This window comes from Meles meles, chromosome 4 (assembly GCF_922984935.1).
Source record: "Meles meles chromosome 4, mMelMel3.1 paternal haplotype, whole genome shotgun sequence".
In the NCBI taxonomy this organism is placed as follows: domain Eukaryota; kingdom Metazoa; phylum Chordata; class Mammalia; order Carnivora; family Mustelidae; genus Meles; species Meles meles.
The window spans coordinates 156,632,054-156,651,842 of NC_060069.1; the positions used below are offsets into that span (position 1 = coordinate 156,632,054).

Sequence of the window (19,789 nt, forward strand, 5' to 3'; positions counted from 1 at the left end):
CTGGGTTGACAGTTCCTTAATTTGTGGGCCTTTGTGGTCAGAGGCCATTATTTCTTTCTTTTTTTTTTTTTTTTGAGGCTATTATTTCTAATTGGCTTTTCGTCCTGCCGCAGTGACCTATCTTTCACACACATTCAATTGAATCTTCTCGTTCAAGGAGGACAGCGCCTTTGGTCTGATGTAGCTTTCAGACCGGTTTCCTCACCTTCGCTAAATTCCAGGGGAAAACGATCTTAGAAGACTCAAGAATGTGAAAGTGGAACTCAAGTAATGACGGCTTTCTGGCCCTTCAGGGTTGTTACCAAGATCTCCACGTGGATAATTCTAAATATTTAGGGACTTACATGATGTGACTCCTTAAAACATGAAAAAAGTTTACATCTCCCTCATGGCACCTTCCAAACTCCTTAATTGTCATGGTTCTGATGATTCCAGACGGGAGCCTCTGAACGTCTCCTATTTCACTCAGCAACTTTATACTTTGCTCCTTGGTGCTAGGAACCGGGGACCCAAGATTGAATCGGACAAGTTCCCAGGAAGGAAAGTAAAACCAAAGTGTGTGTATGTGTGTGTGTGTGTGTGTGTGTGTGTGCGTGTGGGCATGCACGTGTGCGTGTGTGTAGCGCAGAGGACATTCAGAGAGAGATGAACACACTCTGGGGTACTGGAGTGTGGAGAGGACTTTTTTCACCGTGCGCTGGGATCTTACAATTCTTGGGGTTTAATCCACTTTACCTGATTCAGCTCTCAGGATGATCTCAAGGTGGGTGCATCCCTCCAGCCGGCGAGAGAAGTGAGCGTGGGCAAAGCCTCCCACACCCCGCAGGAGGTGAAGCGAGGGCTCAGAGCTGGTGTTCTCACCCAGAGCTGCAAGTCTTAACCTATCAGGCTCTCTTCCTGAGCACAGGGGCAAAAGTGGAAAGGACTTCTAGGAATGAGGTGGTCCAGCCAAGTGGCTGGGGTACAGGGGAGCAGGTGGGGGTAGACAGAGACGGCAGTGGAGGGAGATGAGGGTGAGGCTGTCTACGGGCATGTTGGTCTCCCTGTTTCACAAGAGGGATGGGTATCTAACACAGTCCAATGACGGCAGGGGCTGCCTCCGGGTTCGGGGTGTTCAATGGTACAGTATTGCCAGCCCGGACACAGGGTTTTCTTCTTTGTGCCATGCCATCCTTAGCACTTTTCATCCTCAGACGTGAGGGGACACTTTTTCTTCTGTTTCTTGTTAGGGATTTCAAGCCATACATGATATTGGGGTAGCCTGAATAATGGGCCCCAAAGACATCGTCGGGTCCCAGGCCCTTGACTCTGCACATGTCACCCCGTAAAGAAGGGACTTTGAAGATGTGGCAAAGTTAAGGATTGTTTTGTTTTGCTCTATAAACACTTTATCAAGAGCAGCAGACCAGCCCCGTGGCCAGTGCTCAGTGCAGACACCCAGGAGCCAGCGGCAAGCTCAGCGCAGCCTCCAAGCCTCTCGCTGTGACTCCGATGGGCTGAGCAGGTCACCCTCACGCACTGGGTCTTCTTGTTCCATATGATGGAGCAGCTCGTGTCCTTTATGGACTCCGTGGGGACCTGTGGGCACTGTCCCTGAGAACCCGTCCTGCCCAGAGCCCTGCTGACCCTGCACAAGGCTTATATTCAGGACAGTGGCACCGGGGGCAGTTGAGAGGAGATGAGCCAAGGGTCCAGACAGGGGGAGATGATCCTTGATGACCTAGGTGCGCCCTTAATCCAATCACAAGTGTCCTGACAAGAGAGGCGGAGGGAGATTTGATAGGCACAGAAGAGAGTGCGGTCTGTCTTTGTCTCTCCAGGCTGTTACACCAGAAAACCCCAGGCTGGGTCTGGCCCTGGTTCATAAATGATCTTCTCACTGTGTCCTCACATGGCAGAAGGAGAGAGGGAGCTCCCTGGGGTCTGTCTGTTTTGTAGGGCCCCCTACAAAAGACCCCGCCCTCACGACCTAATTACAATCTCCGGAAGGCCCCGTCTCCATATTGGTGGTCAGGGCTAGGATTGCAACAGAGGAATCTGGGGGGGACATAAACATCCAGTCCATGACACCATGTGACCACGGAGGCAGAGATCGGAATAACATGGTTGCAAACCAAGAAATACCAGCCACCACCAGCATCCAGAGGAGACGAGGGATGGATTCTCCTGCAGAGCCTCCCGAGGGAGCTCAGCCCCGCCCACCCCCTGATTTGGGCCCCGGAAGACCTGCAGAACAGTGAGAGAATACATTTCTGTTGGTTTACGCCGCTCTGTTGGAGGCGGTCTGTTATGGTGGCCCCAGGAAACGAACCCAGTGGTAACAGGAATTGGTGGAAAAGTAGCACGTGTTCGAGGCAGCTGTGCCCATGACAAAAAGCGTGGGATATATTGATGATGACATAACCTAAGGGCCTACTGGGTCAAACCTGTTTCTCTGTACCCTATAAACTGAGTGTTGTTCAGTTCGGACGAAGAAACTGAAGGTCAGAGTGGTCAAGTAACCTGCCCACGGTCAGGCTGGCAGGAAAGGGGTAGAGCTGGGATTCGGACTCAGGACTCATTGATGCCAAAGCCCTCCTCTTTTTGCTGTGCTTCTTGGAAGTTGGGCATTTTAATGTATATTTATTCAGTTTGCATAAAGTATTGCACCTTATTGGTATTCAAACGTGCAACTTAGAACTGCATGCTGTTCCTTTACTTACTATATTAGCAAAAGTGGGACAAGGGGGCTTAGGGCTCCACATTGTGGCAGCTTGCTCATTTTTTGCTGCTATAGAAAAACAGCAAAAACATACAGTGTCTTCCCTTCCCACATGAGCAAGGACAGACCAGCAGAGGGTCCAGGTTTCTTTTCAGATGTGACACACCTCTTTGTCTGGAGGAAGAGCACTGAGTGGAACTTTCTGTGCCTGGGCCTGCGGCTTCCAAGGCCCGCTATCAACATGTGGTCCGTGGCCTATTCCCCGCGGACTCGTCAAGGCGCTCTGTTAAAAGCAGATTCCAGGGCCTTCCAGATTTACTAGATCTGGGAATCTGAATTTTTTTTTTAGGATTTTATTTATTTATTTGACAGAGATCACAAGTAGGCAGAGAGACAGGCAGAGAGAGAGAGAGAGAGAGGAGGAGGAAGCAGGCTCCCTGCTGCGTGGACAGCCCCATGCGGGGCTCGAACCCAGGACCCTGGGATCATGACCTGAGCTGAAGGCAGCGGCTTTAACCCACTGAGCCACACAGGCGCCCCTGGGAACCTGCATTTTAACAGCTTCCCAGGTAGTTCTTGGCCACTTCAATGTTGAAAATAGACACCCAAGGCCGTTCTGGCAATCAGCAGGGCAAAGACGATGGCTTTGTGCCTGAACGCTGAAGGGAACCATAATGTTTGGCTTAGGTTTGGCTGTGACTGGACAAGCCCAAACTTAACAGTGGCTGAAACAAGACAGAAGGACAGTTCTCTGTGTCCAAGTCTGGAGGTAAGCCATCCGGGACTGGTACAATGTCAGGATTTGGGCTCTTTTCTTCTTTCCTTTTCTTTTTTCTTTTCCTTTTCTTTCTTTTTTTCTTTCTTTCTTTCTTTTTTTTTTTTTTTTGGTAGAGAACAGAGCATAGAGGGAGAGTGAAAGGGAGAAGCAGGCTCCCTGCCAAGCAGAGAGCTGGACATGGGGCTCAATCCCAGGCCCCCGAGCCCATGACCTGAGCTGAAGGCAAACACTTATCTGACTGAGCCACCGAGGGGCCCCATGGGACTCTTTCAATCCTTTTGCTCTGCGGCCATGTGGCTTCTATTCCTAGGGTCACTGCATGGTCTAAGGGACACCTGGACTTCCGGTCATTAAACCCACACCCCAGGCAGCAGAAATGAGGAGGGCTGAAGCAGGGCATGATCCTTCCTTGAAAGACACTTTACAGAAGCATCTCTCTTCCCCCTTCTGTCCAATGTACTGCCCAGAAGAAACTGAGGTCGCATTGTCTTGCTGCGAGGGAGAGAGAGCTTTATTCCGGGTCACCGCATACCTCACTGAAAGTGGGGAACCACTTCAGAGGAGGCTGAGAGATGGAAACTAGAGAAGCCAGAAGCCCCTGCCTCAGGGTCGGTGCCCACCCCAGCACTGATGTCTGGGTGTCCCGAGACAGCAACAGAGGGACAGAGGGCAGAGGTCTGGGAGTTCACGTGCAGCACCCAGAGAGGAGGGCCTTGAATGGGGGTGGTCGGCAGGAGGTCTGTGGACACTGAGCACGAGCCTCACGAGCTCGAGGCAGTCTCTGAGCAGGGCATGGGAGGAGGTGGGGCAATGGGTCTGGAAGAGGCACAACGGCAGAGACAACCAACATGACGGATTAAACGCCAGGACTGCCTCTCTTGTTCTTGGCTAGCGTAAGCATACGCAGCCCAAGGGAGGGTGAGGAAGCCCCCCCTCCACCAGTGAAGGATTCTGAAATTCCTGTCAACAGGAAATCACAACATGTTTAGTAAGATTTGGAAAGTGGAACATGGTGACATTTCATACAGTCCAGGAGCGAGGACCACGTCATACCCAGCTCTGTTAGTCACGGCTCTCCAGAGAAACAGAACACACGGAAGAAGAGATTTATCGTGGGAGCTGGCTTTTCTGATTATGGGGCCTGCGATATGCCACCCTCTGCCATCCGTCATCAGCTGGAGAACCAGGAAAGCCGCTTGTGTAATTCAGTCCAAATCTGAAGGCCTGAGAACCAGGAGCTCTGATGTCCAAGGACAGAAGACGATGCCCCAGAGCAAGAAGAGGGCATTCATCTTTCCTCCACTTTTTCGTTCTATTCCAGGCTGTCAAAGGATTGGATGCCCACCCACACTGGAGAGGGCAGATCTTCTCTACCTAGTCTGATTCAAAGGCCAATCTCTTCTGGAAACATCCTCACAGACACATTCAGAAATAATGTTTTACTAGTTGTCTGGGCATCCCTTAGCCCGGTCAAGCTGACACGTAAAATTAACCATCACACCAGTACAATGTTAGGGAACTGTAGGGAGTGTGTGAATAGATACGACCTCTTTGAAGATCAGTCTGACATTTTATATTAAGGGTCTTAACAATGTTCAAGCCCTTTGACCCTGTGGTCAAATCCCAGTGTGAGGAACGTAGCCCAAGGACACAACTTCACAATCTTATCCACAAAGATTTCTGTTGTTTGTTTATAACAGGAAAAAACAGGAGATGACCTAAGTGGCCAGTGTAGGGAAAAACCATGGTCTTTCTCCTCGTATTTCTGCCTCAGTGACTAGAAGAGTTCTGCCTTCTCAGGGAAGGACTAGGGACTACACTCCGGCACTCCATCCCACACTCCTTAACACCCACGGGGAGGGTGTGGCCTATCAGGCGGGTGAGAAATGGTAACCCACGGTCGTCTGCTATCTGCCAGGACCGCCCAGGTAGGTGGCGTGCTGCTGGCCACGCCAAGTCTTGGTCTGTAGGCCCAGCCCTCCGCATTATCAGATACAAGGAAGAAAGCTTGGTTTCAGCTTCATTTTTATGCAGCACAAACATGTGGCCCTACCAGTAATAAAGTAGAAGCGTTTTGCGACGCATTTTTTTTTAAAAGATTTTATTTATTTATTTGACAGAGAGATCACAAGTGGGCAGAGAGGCAGGCAGAGAGAGGAAGGGAAACAGGCTCCCCACTGAGCAGAGAGCCCGATGCGGGGCTCGATCCCAGGACCCCGGGATCATGACCTGAGCCGAAGGCAGAGGTTTTAACACACTGAGCCACCCAGGTGCCCCCAAATTTATAAATGTTTATTAAAAATTTAAAAATTAGGGAGGGAAGAATTTGGGATTTGATTGAGGTGATTTCATATTTGGACTTTCGTAATGAAATTCTTGTTGAGAATCTAATTACTGGAGGGGGTTTGTGAAATGGTTAACTTTATACTACTGCCATTTTGGGGGTATTTTATGCTATTATTTGGGCTTACTGTAAAACGCAGTGTCTTTCAAACATTTTTCTTGAATCGGAATACGCAGCAGGGAAATGCATTACAGGGAAATGCATTAAGGATTCTGGCCCTTTAACTGAAGCACAGTTTTTACAAAATAAAAACCTCTCAGCTGGGGTTCCCATGAAAGCAGAGCCTGCGACAAAGGCTTGTGTGTAGGCAGTTTATTTGGAAAGTGACATTAGGAAGGCGTGGGCAGCAAGGGAGCAAAACTGAGAAGAGCCAACGCAGGCCTGCGTTACCCAGGGCACCGTTGCCATGGTGACTGCAGCTCAGTCTCCAGAGACCTCCTCCGAAGCTGAATGAATTCAGCTCACAACCACACTGTTGGGGCATGGATGCCTGCCCCACAGTGAGCTCCTCGGCGTCCTTTGGGGGTTGACGTCCTCTCTCTCCAGGGTGCACTGCTGAGTGGCACCTGTGTGGACCTGATCACGAGGGCATCAGTGGCTGGAGTCAGGGGTGGAACGGGAAGGATCGGCCATGGCCACAAGAGGTGTTCAATCACGGTTTATCCTTATCAAGTGCAGTGCTCTATCCTATGCTAGCTCCCTCTCACCAGCGTGCACACACACACACACCCACATACACACACACACACACACACACACACACACACACTCTAGCTGAGGCCCACTAAGCAGTGGTTCTCAAAGTGTGGCCTGGAGACCCTGTTTCAGGGGGTCTGTGAGGTCGAAACCAATTTTACAAAACCACTAAGATGCTATTTCTCCCTTCCGCTCTCATTCTCACAAGTGTGCCGTGGTTTTCCAGAGGCTTTGTGACGTGTGGTATTGGCATGGGTTGAACACAGAAGCAGACAGGAGAACCCAGCAGTCTTCCATTAACTTAGACTTTTGAAGCGTTTTGCAAAAAAACACAAAACAATTCTATGGTTCTCGCTAAATTTGTTTTAGAAAATATAGTTATTTGTCATAAAATGCTATTTAGTATTTATAAACACGTTTTTAAAATTCCTCTTTTAATTTCTAAATATAATCCACATATATGAATGCTCTTTGGGAACACTATGAGTGTTAAGGGGGTCCTGAGAATTTAAAAAAATGGTGAGAATCGCTCCACTAAACTGGCCAGGACCCTGGAAACAACTGCAGCCCACGATGTGAGAAACACAGACAATCTCTAATGAGCTGTAAGAACAATGTGCTTGGGGAAACAGAATGAGAAATTACTAGGAGGTCGGAGGTGAGGCGGGGTACTGGAGTTAATCAAGGGCCTTTTCTGACCCATTTCAAAACCTTTTGAGGCCTATCACTGGCCAGAAGGAAATACAAAGGGACGATGCTGATCCGGGGAGGAGTGCCACAAAGGTGAAAGGACTGCTCTGGTGAACTATCCATTCTTCCAAAGAAACAGCCAGTCTCCCGGCTGACCATAGGTTGTTAAATACAATGGATTAAGGCAGGCAGTTCTCAATCCTGGCTGCGTGTTAAGTGTCCGGGAGTCAGTAAAAGCTATCCCTCCTCGGGCCTCGCTCCAGATCAATGAATTAAAATTTGGGGGGATGGTGGGACACCTGGGTGGCTCAGTTGGTTAAGTGCCTGCCTTCAGCTCAGGTCATGATCCCAGTGTCCTGGGATCGAGTCCCGCTCAGGCTCCCTGCTCAGTGGGGAGCTTGCTTCTCCCTCCCCCTGCCGCTCCCCCTGTTTGTGCTTGCTCACTCTGACAAATAAATCAATAAAATATTAAAAGAAAATTTCTGGGGATGGGGCATAGGCACTGTTCTTTACTTTTTTATTGATGTGTAAGTTATGTCAAGGGCACAGATCTTGGGTGGGGGGATAGGTGGAACAGCTAAAGGGAATTAAGAGGTACAAACTTCTTACAAAATAAGCCACAGGGATGTAATGTACAGCATAGGGGATATAGTCAATGACACTGTAGTCACTGTATATGGTGACAGACGGTAACTAACCCATCTATTGGGGTGAGCATTTTGTAATATATAAAAGTATCGAACTGCTCCCTTGTACACCTGAATTCATATAATACGGTATGTCAGCTATGATTCACTTTTAAGAAGCACAAGTTAAATTATATTAATGCTATGCTTCTGTTACAGCCAAGTAACTGCAACCCAGGCCCATGTGCAGGGCACCTTTAAGCTCCCTGTGGGTTCCCTCATGCCTCTCCTGGTTAATATTGCTATTGTATATTTATCACCAAAGCCTCGTTTTTCCTGATTTCGAGTTTCATATAAATGGAATTATACACTATATATTCTTTTATGTCTGTCTTTTCCCCCCAACATGTGAGTTTGATATTCATTCATGTTGTTAGGTAGAGCAATTTGTTCTTGTTGCATGGCTGTGGGGTTTTCTGCTGTAAAAATAGATATTTTATTGTTTATTTACCGTTCTCCTGGATGGAGCCAATGGGTCCTCTCAAACCGCTCTGAAGTGTGGGGACACGCTCCTACCACAGAAATATAGGAGCTGGGACAAATGACAGACTAGAAATAAACTCACGTCCCCTATCTTATGCTTACAAGGCAGGGATATGGTTATTAAAATGGAAGTCCTAGTTTTCTCAACTATTTAAAATTAACAGTTTTTCTTCTCTTTACAGGAGGTATAGTCAAATCCGCACGAAAACGTGTGGCCCCACTCCTGTGCAGAGATTTTGTGTCTCCGACAAAGGCTGCCGAGTGACCTGCTTGTCCCCAGCCCCACTGCCACCACTGTGCTGGAGCGGGCCCCTTACTTCCAAACTCCTGTCCCACCCCAACTCTCCCTCCTGAGTCCATCCTCTATCCACCAGCCTGAGCAACTTTCTCAAGATATCCATGGGGCCAGGTCATGCCTTTCCTTAAAGCCTCCTTATAGCTCAGAAGTGAAAGGGCCTCCAACTCACCCCACTGACACTTGAGTCCAGACTTCCTGTGTTCGCCTACAAAGCCCTCTGTGGTAGTGCGGTGGGGCTGGGCCTCTCCACATTCCCTTGGGCAGTGTGCCCGAGGCCCCTGCTGGCCTTCCCTCCTCAGGACACACTGAGCTCCTTCCACCTTGGAGGCCTCTGCGCCACCCCCCCCCCGCAATCTCTCCCATCTCCAATCCTTCTCATAGGCTCTTGCTTTTGCTAATTAAATTTCAATCTCAACTGCCTCACTCTCAACAGCCTTCCCTGACCACCCAAGATAAAGTAGTCATCCCTTTACTTTCTAGAACATTGTAATATCTTGATTCTCTGCATAGCACTCATTAAATAATATTGGTTTATTTGCTTAGTCTGTCTCAGTCTGCCTCTAAAATGCAAGCTCTTTCAGAAAGAATCTTATCCTTGCTACATCCAGAAAAATACCTCGGTCTCCCATCCAAGTACTAACCAGGCCCAACCGACCCTGCTTAGCTTCCGAGATCAGACGAGATCTGGCGCGTTCAGGGTGGTATGGCCGTAGACCAGAAAAATACCTCGGAAGTAAGTACTCAACAAATGTTTCTTTCTGTCTTAGACACAAATATGATGCAAGAACACACAAACTAAATGTACTCCTCTCCCAAATCTAAGAGTTTGAATTCTGGGCCTCGAAGAAAAAACAATGGGAAGGACATAATTGCCATTTAAAAATCACAACATGAGGGACGCCTGGTGGCTCAGTGGACTAAAGCCTCTGCCTTCGGTTCAGGTCATGATCTCAGGGTCCTGGGATCGAGTCCCGCATCGGGCTCTCTGCTCAGCAGGGAGCCTGCTTCCTCCTCTCTCTCTGCCTACCTGTCATCTCTGTCTGTCAAATAAATAAATAAAATCTTTAAAAAAATAAAAACAAAAATCACAACATGAATGCTTCTCTGGAGATACTTCTTGCTTTTACTAATACTTATTTTTTAACAAGTCTGCAATATGGTAATGCAGTATTTTATTTATTCTGTTCATTCATAACTAATACTCAAGAACATTTATAATATTAATAGAACTTAATCTAAGAAACAACAAATTTTTTTTAACACTTCAATATTGGGTATGAGAGAAAGTCAAAATAATTATGGTCAAATTATTACATCAAAAACTTAAGAGTAAATGCTTTGTGTTAGTCTACATGCAATTTACTTTTTGGCATACGGTTCTTTGGTTGCAAGGAAGAACATTTGGTTTACTTCACTAATAGGAATATCTCTTAATGCTGGGATGGCCTCTTCTTGGTATTTCTTCTGCTGCTGATTTTTAGCATAGTTATCTGTCGGAAGAGGACAAAAAGCTCTGCTTACCCAAGCAGTTTCTTCTACCATTTTTGTGGTTTACAGAAATGCACTGAATACTTTGCTAGGCTAATATCTGCATAATGACAAATACCATGTTTAACATAATTAAAAGATTACTTAAATTCTCTCTTTAGAAGAAATGTCCCAAATAGAATAAAAATCAGGAAAGTACTTTCTGCATGTTTAACTAGGATAAGAAATTAACATTTCATTCAACTGTACAATAATGATTAAAGTTCCGCCTGCACATTTCTCATAGGGACAGAATTATACCCAGGCTTAGAAAATATATTTAACCCAACACCGCCAAACGGTTAAATCATTTGGTACAATCATCCATGCAAACTTAACAAGGTCCCCTCTTTGCACAAATTGTCTATTCGCTAGAATTTTAGGCAAGAAGACAGGGAATACAGTATTTTATCGGAAAGCAATATAAAAATACTAGAACTGGTTTTCAAAGTACATTGTATAGGCTCATAAAAAAAGGCTCTGAAAATTTGAAAAAAAATCAGACCAAGCAACTTAAAAAACACTTCATTTCCTCCCCAAACCCCTTCACTTCCTAGAATCTAAGCATGGTCAGGAATTTACTTTATTCTTTAGACTTAGAGGAATTTAAAAAAAAAAACTACAAAGACATGCTGCGGCTCTTCTATCTACATAACTGGGATCAGGTGCGTACAAGGATCCTGAGGCGCATGCACATTCTCAAATCCCTCTATCGGACAAGGTCTGCATGGACCTACTTGCCATTCTTCGATCAACATCGTCCGTTTAGGATAAAATGTTTTTCTTGGGCACAGCTGCTAAGGAACATATTATACACCTGCTGACTGGTGCTATAAGTAGCATATTCATCAGAATTGGTTTCTGCCACATAAACATTTCCTCTGGTATAACTTTGTATTTATTTCTCCTACATTCTTTTTCTTGTGCTGATACGTGTCACCTACTATAGCCTATTCTTTGCTGCTTTTCTTGATAAAACTGCTAATACCTTACTCTCCTGCCCCCCCTCCGCCCCCCGCCAGCACTCCCCTTTGATATACATTTACCTGTGATGGTATGGATGGAGTTGAGTGGAGAGGTACTCATCATGTTTATTCCAAATAAGAGTACGTAACCAATTACTATAGTAATGAGGAGGTAGACAGGCAATGCGACTGCCCAGTATCTGTAGAAGAAAATATTAAAGAAGATAAGAAACTGCCTGAAGAGTCATCATTCTCAAGAGACCATCACGGAGTTAACATGCTTTTTAAATCTGATTTTTTAAAAATTAAAATAATACATATATTTACAAGACAGTGAAATCATTCTACAAGGCTTGTAATGAAAAGCTGCAATCCTGGCCCTGATCGTATAGTGGTTAGTACTCTGCGTTGTAAAAAGCTGCAATCCTGGGGCACCTGGGTGGCTCAGTGGGTTAAAGCCTCTGCTTTCCACTCAGGTCATGATCCCAGGGTCCTGGGATCAAGCCTCGTGTCTGGCTCTCTGCTCAGCGGGGAGCCTGCTTCCCTTCCTCTCTCTCTGGCTGCCTCTCGGCCTACCTGTGATCTCTGTCTGTCAAATAAATAAATAAAATCTTAAAAAAAAAAAAAAAAAAAAAGGCTGCAATCCTGCATCATTCCCTACCATAGCACCATGGAAAATGTGGAAACTAAGTTACCTCTCCCCTGTCTGCAATCATTTCCTTGAACACTTAAAAAAAGAAAGATTTTATTTATTTGGCAGAGAGAGAAATCACAAGAAAGACAGAGAGGCAGGCAGAGAGAGAGGGGGGGATGTAGGCTTCCCCGTGAGCAGAGAGCCCGATACGGGGCTCGATCCCAGGACCCCGAGATCATAACCTGGGCCGAAGGCAGCCGCTCAACTGACTGAGCCACCCAGGTGCCCCACCTTGAATTCTTTTTTTTTTTTTTTTTTAATATTTTATTTATTTGACAGAGAGAAATCACAACCAGGCAGAGAGGCAGGCAGAGAGAGAGGAGGAAGCAGGCTCCCCACGGAGCAGAGAGCCCGATGTGGGGCTCGATCCCAGGACCCCGGGACCATGACCCGAGCCGAAGGCAGAGGCTTCAATCCACTGAGCCACCCAGGTGCCCCCTGAATTCTTTTGATAATTATCTGCTCTCCCATTATTTGTTCCTGTGGGTTTATACCTTAAACATTTTTCTTGTATAGTGTTACCTTAGCAAGATGTTGGGAGGAAATGGAATGTATGTTCACTCTGCCATCCTGAATTAGAGATGTAGCACTATAGACCTCTGAAAAGCTTTAAATTTCTATATGGCTATTTATGGATCTTAAAAGGATAAATATTTACAATTTGGGCAGTCTTAAGGAAAAACTGTATCCTTCAAAACAGTATTCACACATTTTTATTTAAGAAAAACATTAAACTTACTTTTGAGGCCAATAGGTTAATCCTAAGGAATGCAGCCAAGATTCAGGAATAAATGCCCACACAAGATACAGTACTGCAGAGAGGAACAAAAACAAGAGAAAAAGCGAAGTCATAAGGTATGCATCTAATTTAACAAGGTTCAGATAAAACAATAAGCTTGTGGGGTGCCTGGTGGCTCAGTCAGTTAAGGGTCCAATTCTCGATGGAGGCTCAGGTCATGATCTCAGCGTTGTGGGATGGAGCCCCCATCAGGTTCTGTGCTCACCACCAGAGTCTACTTAAGATTCTCTCTTTCCCTCTGACCTTCCTCCTCATGTGTACTTTCTTGCTCCCTCTCTAAAATAAATAAATCTTTAAACAACAACAACAAAACCCAAAAAGCTCCTTTGAGATTCCCTGATTACCTCAGAAATGAGTTTTCTTTTCTTTCAGTTTCCTAGCTCCTTATTTCTATCATTCTTATAGTATTTATGACACTTAACTTAGAGTAGTATATTTGAGGGGCACCTGGGTGGCTCAGTCGTTAAGCATCTGCCTTCGGCTTAGGTCATGATCCCAGAGTCCTGGGATCAAGCCCCACATCGGGCTCCCTGCTCGGTGGGGAGTCTGCTTCTCTCTCTCCCACTCACCCTGTTGTGTTCCCTCTCTCTCTCTCTGTCAAATAAATAAATAAAATCTTTTAAAAAGTAGTATATTTGCATTGCTATGAAAGAGATCTCTAGAACTTTACCATCCTGCAAATCTAAAACTCTGTGCACATTAAACAACTCCATTTCCCCATTACTCCCTTTTTAAAAAATATGTCTTAACTCTCACACTGTATTTGAAGCAATTTCAGGGCAGAAATCACGTCTTAGCTATTGTTGTGATCCTTACAGCACCTAGCAATTTGCCCTCTATATAGTAGCTGTTCAATACTTCATCACCTCAGGGCTGAAATGCTTATAGACACCGGTTGCTTAAAGGTGAATTTATCTACCCTTGTTCTGATCTACCTCATGATAGGCTTCTGCCTCATCTCCCAGAATACTATCTTATTTCCCTCAAGCTCAGTCTTTGTGGAACGCTTTATTGTTAATTTGTAAAAACAACAGCTAACATCCAAGCACTCACTGTAGACTCCCCACACTTCAAAGCATTTCACATGCATTATTTAACTTAATCCTTAAAACAATCATGTGATATGTAAGCTATTTTTATAGAAGAGTAAATGAAATGAAATAAAGTCTTAGAAATGTTACATACTCTGCCCAAGGTAAGGGGCAGAGACAAATTTCAAACTATCTCTGTCGATGATGTTGTAGGATTCATATTCTACATCAGGAGCATAAGAAACAGCAGTGATCCCAAAAGGCATGGTCTCTGGCCTTCCCAAGCTTAAAATCTAGGGGAGGGGAATAGAGACGAGTAAATGGACATTTTCATTACACTGTGATAAGCGTGAATGTGTAATAAAAGGTGATACAGGAGCATGTAAGAAGGGATCTTAGCCCACACTGGCGCTGATGGAGGTGATGTTAATGGTCAGGAAAAGATTTCCTGGAGTAAGTGACTAAACTGGACCCTAAATAATCAGTAGCAGATTAGCCAGATCAAAAATATGTATGTCTGGGGGCTGCAGATGAGGAAGGAAGGAAATATGAGAAAATGGTGTTCGCTGCCATGATCCACAGGAAGAGTGTGAGGGATCTGGTGAGGGATTTGGTGTGACTGGATGGTAGAGAGAAAAGATGGCATGGGACAGGCTTGTAGCTTGTAGATAACTTTTAAGACAAATGAAATACAAAGAACAGGGAAACACAATATAAATTCATAAATGGAAGTGACTGACGTTAATTAAATCAATGAGAATTTATTGAACATCTACTTTATGCCAGGCACTATGTAAAAGTCAAGACTATATAGAAATACTTATCAATCTTTTGTATTGTTTCAAGTGCTTTACATTAATTAATTAGTCAATTAATTATTCCTCAGAACTGCCCTAAAAGGCAGCACAGTGAAGTCAACCCAGTGTCTGGGTTCAAATTCCAGCTCTAATATGACCTTTGGCGCATTCTTAAAATCTCATGCCTTAGGATCATCTTCGATAAAATAAGGACAGAAATAACAATACCTACCTCACAGAGCTGTCTTGCACATCATAAACATTCAATAAACATTATCACCACCCTTTTACAGATGAAGAATCTGAAGGTTCAAGAGCTTGGACAAATGGTGCCCGGTGACACAGCTAGTCCCTGGAGGAGTCAGGATTTGAACTCAAGTCACAACTTCTTTACTCCCTATACTACCCTTGCCAACAGCATGGTTGGCTGTACCAATATGGTCAGGGTTTAGAAACACTACCACTCCTTCACCTCCCTGGTTTCCACAAAATTCCAAAAGGTTGGATGGGGGCACCCAATTTTCTACCTCTTGTTTTCCTTTATAATTCCCATATCCTTTAGAGGAGAGATGTGGGGCCTCCTGTGTGACCCTGGGCACATTAGCCTCTCAGCGAGCATCAGTTTCCTTATCTGGAAAACAGGATCTTCTGGGAACTAAGCCAGGTCGAGGGCTCTAAAGTGCACATGGCTTCTCTAGCCTAATTCTCTTGGCTTCCCGCCTCCCACAGGCTGCACCTGCACCAACTTACTCACTCTACACCCTTCATTCAAAACCTTCCCACATCTTCCTTCTCGCTGCCGAGGAGAAAGCTAAACCCTGTTTCCTAGTCTGATTTCATGTTGCTCTACTGGGTTCCCATGGCTCTTTTCACAGTTAATTGTAGATTCCATTGTCTGTCTTGTCCAGAAGACTATGACCACAGGGATGTTGAACCACAGGGACCAGGTTTCATTCACGTTGCAGTCCTGTCTGGTGCTGTATAAATAATTTCTTGAGAATACTTACCCTAGTGTCAGGCATATAAAATACCAAACACAAGTTCCCTGTAGGTTTTCTTAGAAAAAGACATGAGTAGAAAGAATCACAACTCATATGTGCACATTCTAAGAACAAATGCTGTAATTTCCTTGTCCTTGAACACCAGAAAAGAGGCCCTGGCCATCCATTCGAAAGCACTTACTGAAGCCAAATTGGGAGCTTAAGAAAAGAACAAAGCCATAAATCGCTCTTTCTGGCAATGGCGACGGTGAATTTTCCACCATTTTCCCTGTGGCTTTAGACAATCTGCGGGAAAGAAACACAATCATCATCAGTGACTCACTCCCCTTCATCACTGGTCTGTTGTAGCCTCATCGCTTTGCTACGGGGACAGCCTCTGCAGTGTCTCTCCTTGCCTAAGCCACTGCACACCTCCTCCCTGCGCACACACCCGCAACACACACCGCTTGCACGCGTGCACGAGACCCCAGACCTCGCGTGCGCGCGCACACAAGGGCACACCCAGAGCGCGCGGACCCTGCAGTGGAGGGGAGGGGAGGGTACAGAAAGGACGAACGCCGCTCCTAGCCTGCAGGCGTCGCCTGCCCGCGGAAAGGGCTTGGCAAGGCCGGGTTCGGGGCACGCGCGCCTCCTCCCCAGGGCCCGGCCACCGTGCCCGGGACCAGGCCCGGTCCTCTCGGGGTTGTTTCAGTTTCTTATTCAAGGGTTGTGGGGTGGGGGGAGGCCCTCGCTTCTCAGGCCCCTCCCGACAGCTCGGCCACTTCAGCGCCGAGTCCCTCGCGCAGGCGCCTTCTGGAAAACCTTCGCGGGGGTGAGAGAAGGAAAAGCTAAAGGAAATGCCGGGTCTCTCCGGCAGCCCCCCTCCCAGCCCAGGCGCAGGCGCACCGCGACCCTTGCCGGCCTAGAGCGCGCTAACACCGAGAACCGCCGGATCGCTCTGCTCGCCGCCGCGGAAGGGAGCGCGGCTGCACGACTGCGCATGTGCGCAGCCCACGTGACGGGCTTTGCCGCCTGCGCCGCCGCCCGCTCCCGCCCGCCCGCTGGCTGACGTGGAGGGCCTGAGGCGGCGGCGGCGGCGGCGGCCCGCGTCCGAGGCTCGGGGGCTGCGGGCCCCGGTGAGTGCACATCTGGCGCGCGGCGGGGCTCCCGGATGTGTCACCTTATCGCGCTGCAGCCGAGATGCCCGGGGAGAGGGGCCCTCCACACCCCCTCCGTGGGTGTGTGGTGAGTGTGGGTGTGTGCGCGTCGCCCCGCGTCGTTCGCTGTGGTGCCCCCGGTGTGTCTGCGTGGGTCGGGGCGCTGGGGGTGTGGCCGCCTTTGTCGGCCCCAGTGGGTGTGTCCCTTTTGTCTTACGGGCCCCTTCAGACTCCCTGGGCTCCCGGGGGCGTCTCTGTGAGGGTGGGAGTAGCCCCTTTGTGGGCGCATCCCCCTGCCGCCCGCGCACTCTCGTCTGGAGGGTGACACCCCTGACAGGCGAGGGGTCCCTGGGTTCGGGCGTGCGGGCACGCGCCTTTGTGTCCACTCCCGGCTTCTTTGTGTCGCTCCCGTTCTTGGCGACGGCGTGGGCGCCTCTGGCCCGTGTGGTGGCCCCCCTTTGTGTCACCGTTCCTCTCCGGGGGGCGCGCGTCCCCCGCTCGCGTGGCCGCGCCTTCTGCAGTCGTGCCCCCATCCTGGTACATCGCCCTCCCCGGTGTGCGCCCTCGCGTGTCCCCGCGCGCGTGCCGCGCCTGTGTCCTGTCGAGTGTGTGATTTCCCTTGTGCGCGTTTTCATTCGCGAGTGTTCGTGAACGTTCGTGCGCGCCCCGTTCTCTGTTTTGTGCGCTTTAACGTCTGCGCCACCTGTTTTCGTGAGTGGCAGTCGAGTCCGGGGGCGGCTTCCCTCCCAGGAGCGGACCGGGGGTGGCAAAATCAACCCAGCGCTTCCCCCCTCCCTCCTCGCGGGAGCATCCTCCCTCCCCCGGCGCGGGTGGGAAGGGGGGACGGAGGCGGGTCTGGCCAGCTGCTCCGTAGTGTTGACGACGTCAGGTGTGGCCTGTGGAGCCAGCGTATTCTGGGAGGAATGAGGGGGGAGCCAAGGGCCAAAAACTGAGCCAACGCGTAGGTGAATTTTGGCTGGTACCAGTGCAGAGTGCCTTTTCCAGAAGAGCCGAAGATGCCCAAAGCTCTTCAATTGCAGACTCCAAAATATACGCACACGCCAGCTGGGCAGATACGTTCTAGCTGTGCCTGGGCGTTCTTGATAATACTTAACGGTTCGTATAGTGTTGTATCGCGTTCTCATAAATTATCTCTTGATTCTGCCCACCATCCTGGAGAGGAGACTCAGGGTAGACATTGTACAGATTTTTACTCCTCCCTTGGCAGCAGTATTCTCATAGTCACACCTCTAGTTAGGACATTTTTTTTTTTAAGATTTTATTTATTTATTTATTTGACAGACAGAGATCATAAGTAGGCAGAGAGGCAGGCAGAGAGAGGAGGAAGCAGGCTCCCCGCTGAGCAGAGAGCCCGATGTGGGGCTCCATCCAGGACGCTGGGATCATGACCCGAGCCGAAGGCAGAGGCTTTAACCCACTGAGCCACCCAGGTGCCCCTAGGACATTTTTTATTGCAAGAAATTTGCATTTTATCCTAAGGGAAATGGGATTTATTACAAGGATACACAGGGAAGGAAACTTCAAACCGATTAAAGAGCCACCTCCTACGCTGCTGCTTGCTCGAAGGTTCGTGCTCTGCGCTCTAAGGCTGTGTTTTGGTGTGTCTTTCTGTTCATTTGTTCAATTTTCTTACCTTTGCCTAATTTCCTTTTTTCTTTCTAATTTCTGAAATATTTCACATATAAAATACACGGGGGGGTCTAACCAACCCATGATTCAGATTTACAAATGTAATTATTTTGCCAAATTTACTTCAAATCCTTTTTTATTTTAAGAAATAAAATTGCAGATGTTGGAGGCGCTCCGAGTTCCTGCCCCTCCTTCCCTAAGGTGGCCACTGTGTTCAGATTTGTGTATATCATTCCCTTTAATATTTTATAGTTGGTTCACAGTGAATCCATAAACAATATGTGGTGGTATGTGTTTTAAATCTCAATGGTTTTAAATAATATGTCTTTTTGCAACTTGCATTTTAAAAATCCGTATTACATTTTGAGATTTATATATAAATAAATTGGGCAATTGTGTTATCTTTGGTTCATTCATTTTAATTGCTGGTACAGAATCCAATTGTATGAATATACCATAGTTCATTTCCCAATCGATGGACTTCAAAGTTGTTTCTGGTTTTTGACTCTAAAAACAATCCTGCAATAAACATCTTTATCTGCTTGTGCACACATTTGGAAGTTTCTCTAAGAAATACACGTAGTAGGAGAGTTGCTGGATAGTAGGATATGTGCATCTTCAACATAACTGAATATCACAGAAGCTCACAAAGTGGTTGTACTAATTTTCACTCTCACTGGTACTGAGTGAGGACACTCATTTCCTCACATCCTTGCTAATACTTTATGTTACTAGGCTTTTATTTTTTGCCTTCTCTTTACTGACCAGCTTCCTTATAACTTTAGCTTACAGCTAAATTTGCTTGTAGCCACCTTGGCTTCTGTTCTAGCCCTGTGTCAGATGGATTCATCTCTCACAGCTAACTGGCTCAGTCTTCATCTCATGTGCTCCTCATAAGATTAATTCCAGTAAAAATGTATTTGGCACCTATGGTTAATGTAAAGATAGTAGTTTCCGCGGTATGTTTTATGTACCTCTTTAGTGGCAGTTGAGGTGATTTAATTACTTTTTAAAATATAATGAATGGTTTTGAAAAATCTTTTTTCCTCTTCAATGTAATATTTGATACAATCAAAATATATGTAACAAAATAAAAAAATAAAATAATGTAACATATATGCAGTTGTGAAGCAAAACAGTACAGTGAATACCAATCAGTACACCCCTCAATCCAAGAAGCAAAATGACCAATATTGTATGTGTTCATCTCCAGAGTGACTATCCTGAATTGTCTGTGTCATTCCTTGCTTTTAAAAAATAATTTTTTCAGATATATGTATATTGCTCAACAATGTATTGTATGGTTTCTTTGTCTTTGGGTTTTTTAAAGAAAGGAATTGTGGATACAGTTTTCTGAGACTTGCTTATTTCACTCAATGTTGTTTCTAAGTGACTGATATTGAGAATAGATGTAAGTCATTAATTTTCACTGCTGTGTAATATTACACAGTGTATGCATTCTTTGATGGACATTTGGCTGTTTCTAGGTTTTGCTATTATGAAGATTCTTGTA

At 46.7% G+C, this 19,789-nt stretch overlaps 2 protein-coding genes across 5 annotated transcripts in view; one reads left to right on the top strand and one right to left on the bottom strand.

The window, feature by feature from the left end:
- Positions 1-9,764: 9,764 nt before the first annotated feature.
- On the bottom strand, positions 9,765-16,456 carry LOC123939618 (phosphatidylinositol glycan anchor biosynthesis class P). 4 transcript variants are annotated; one of them, XM_046001348.1, is made up of 5 exons: positions 16,376-16,456; positions 15,672-15,775; positions 12,602-12,674; positions 11,250-11,368; positions 9,765-10,166 (listed from the first exon to the last, which is right to left on the bottom strand). In XM_046001348.1, the coding sequence occupies exons 2-5, from the start codon at positions 15,751-15,753 to the stop codon at positions 10,036-10,038; spliced, it is 405 nt and encodes a 134-aa protein (XP_045857304.1). In that variant the 5' UTR covers positions 15,754-15,775; positions 16,376-16,456; the 3' UTR covers positions 9,765-10,035. The 4 variants fall into 4 exon arrangements, with proteins under 4 accessions (XP_045857304.1, XP_045857305.1, XP_045857307.1 ...); XM_046001349.1 differs by lacking the exon at positions 16,376-16,456 and adding an exon at positions 16,076-16,360; XM_046001351.1 differs by lacking the exon at positions 16,376-16,456 and adding an exon at positions 15,921-16,038.
- Positions 16,457-16,557: 101 nt separating this feature from the next.
- Positions 16,558-19,789, top strand: part of TTC3 (tetratricopeptide repeat domain 3) — a 134,627-nt gene continuing 131,395 nt past the window's right edge. Inside the window, exon 1 of the mRNA XM_046001346.1 lies at positions 16,558-16,714. The gene's annotated coding sequence lies outside the window, so the exon portion shown is untranslated. The remainder of the gene's footprint in view (positions 16,715-19,789) is intronic.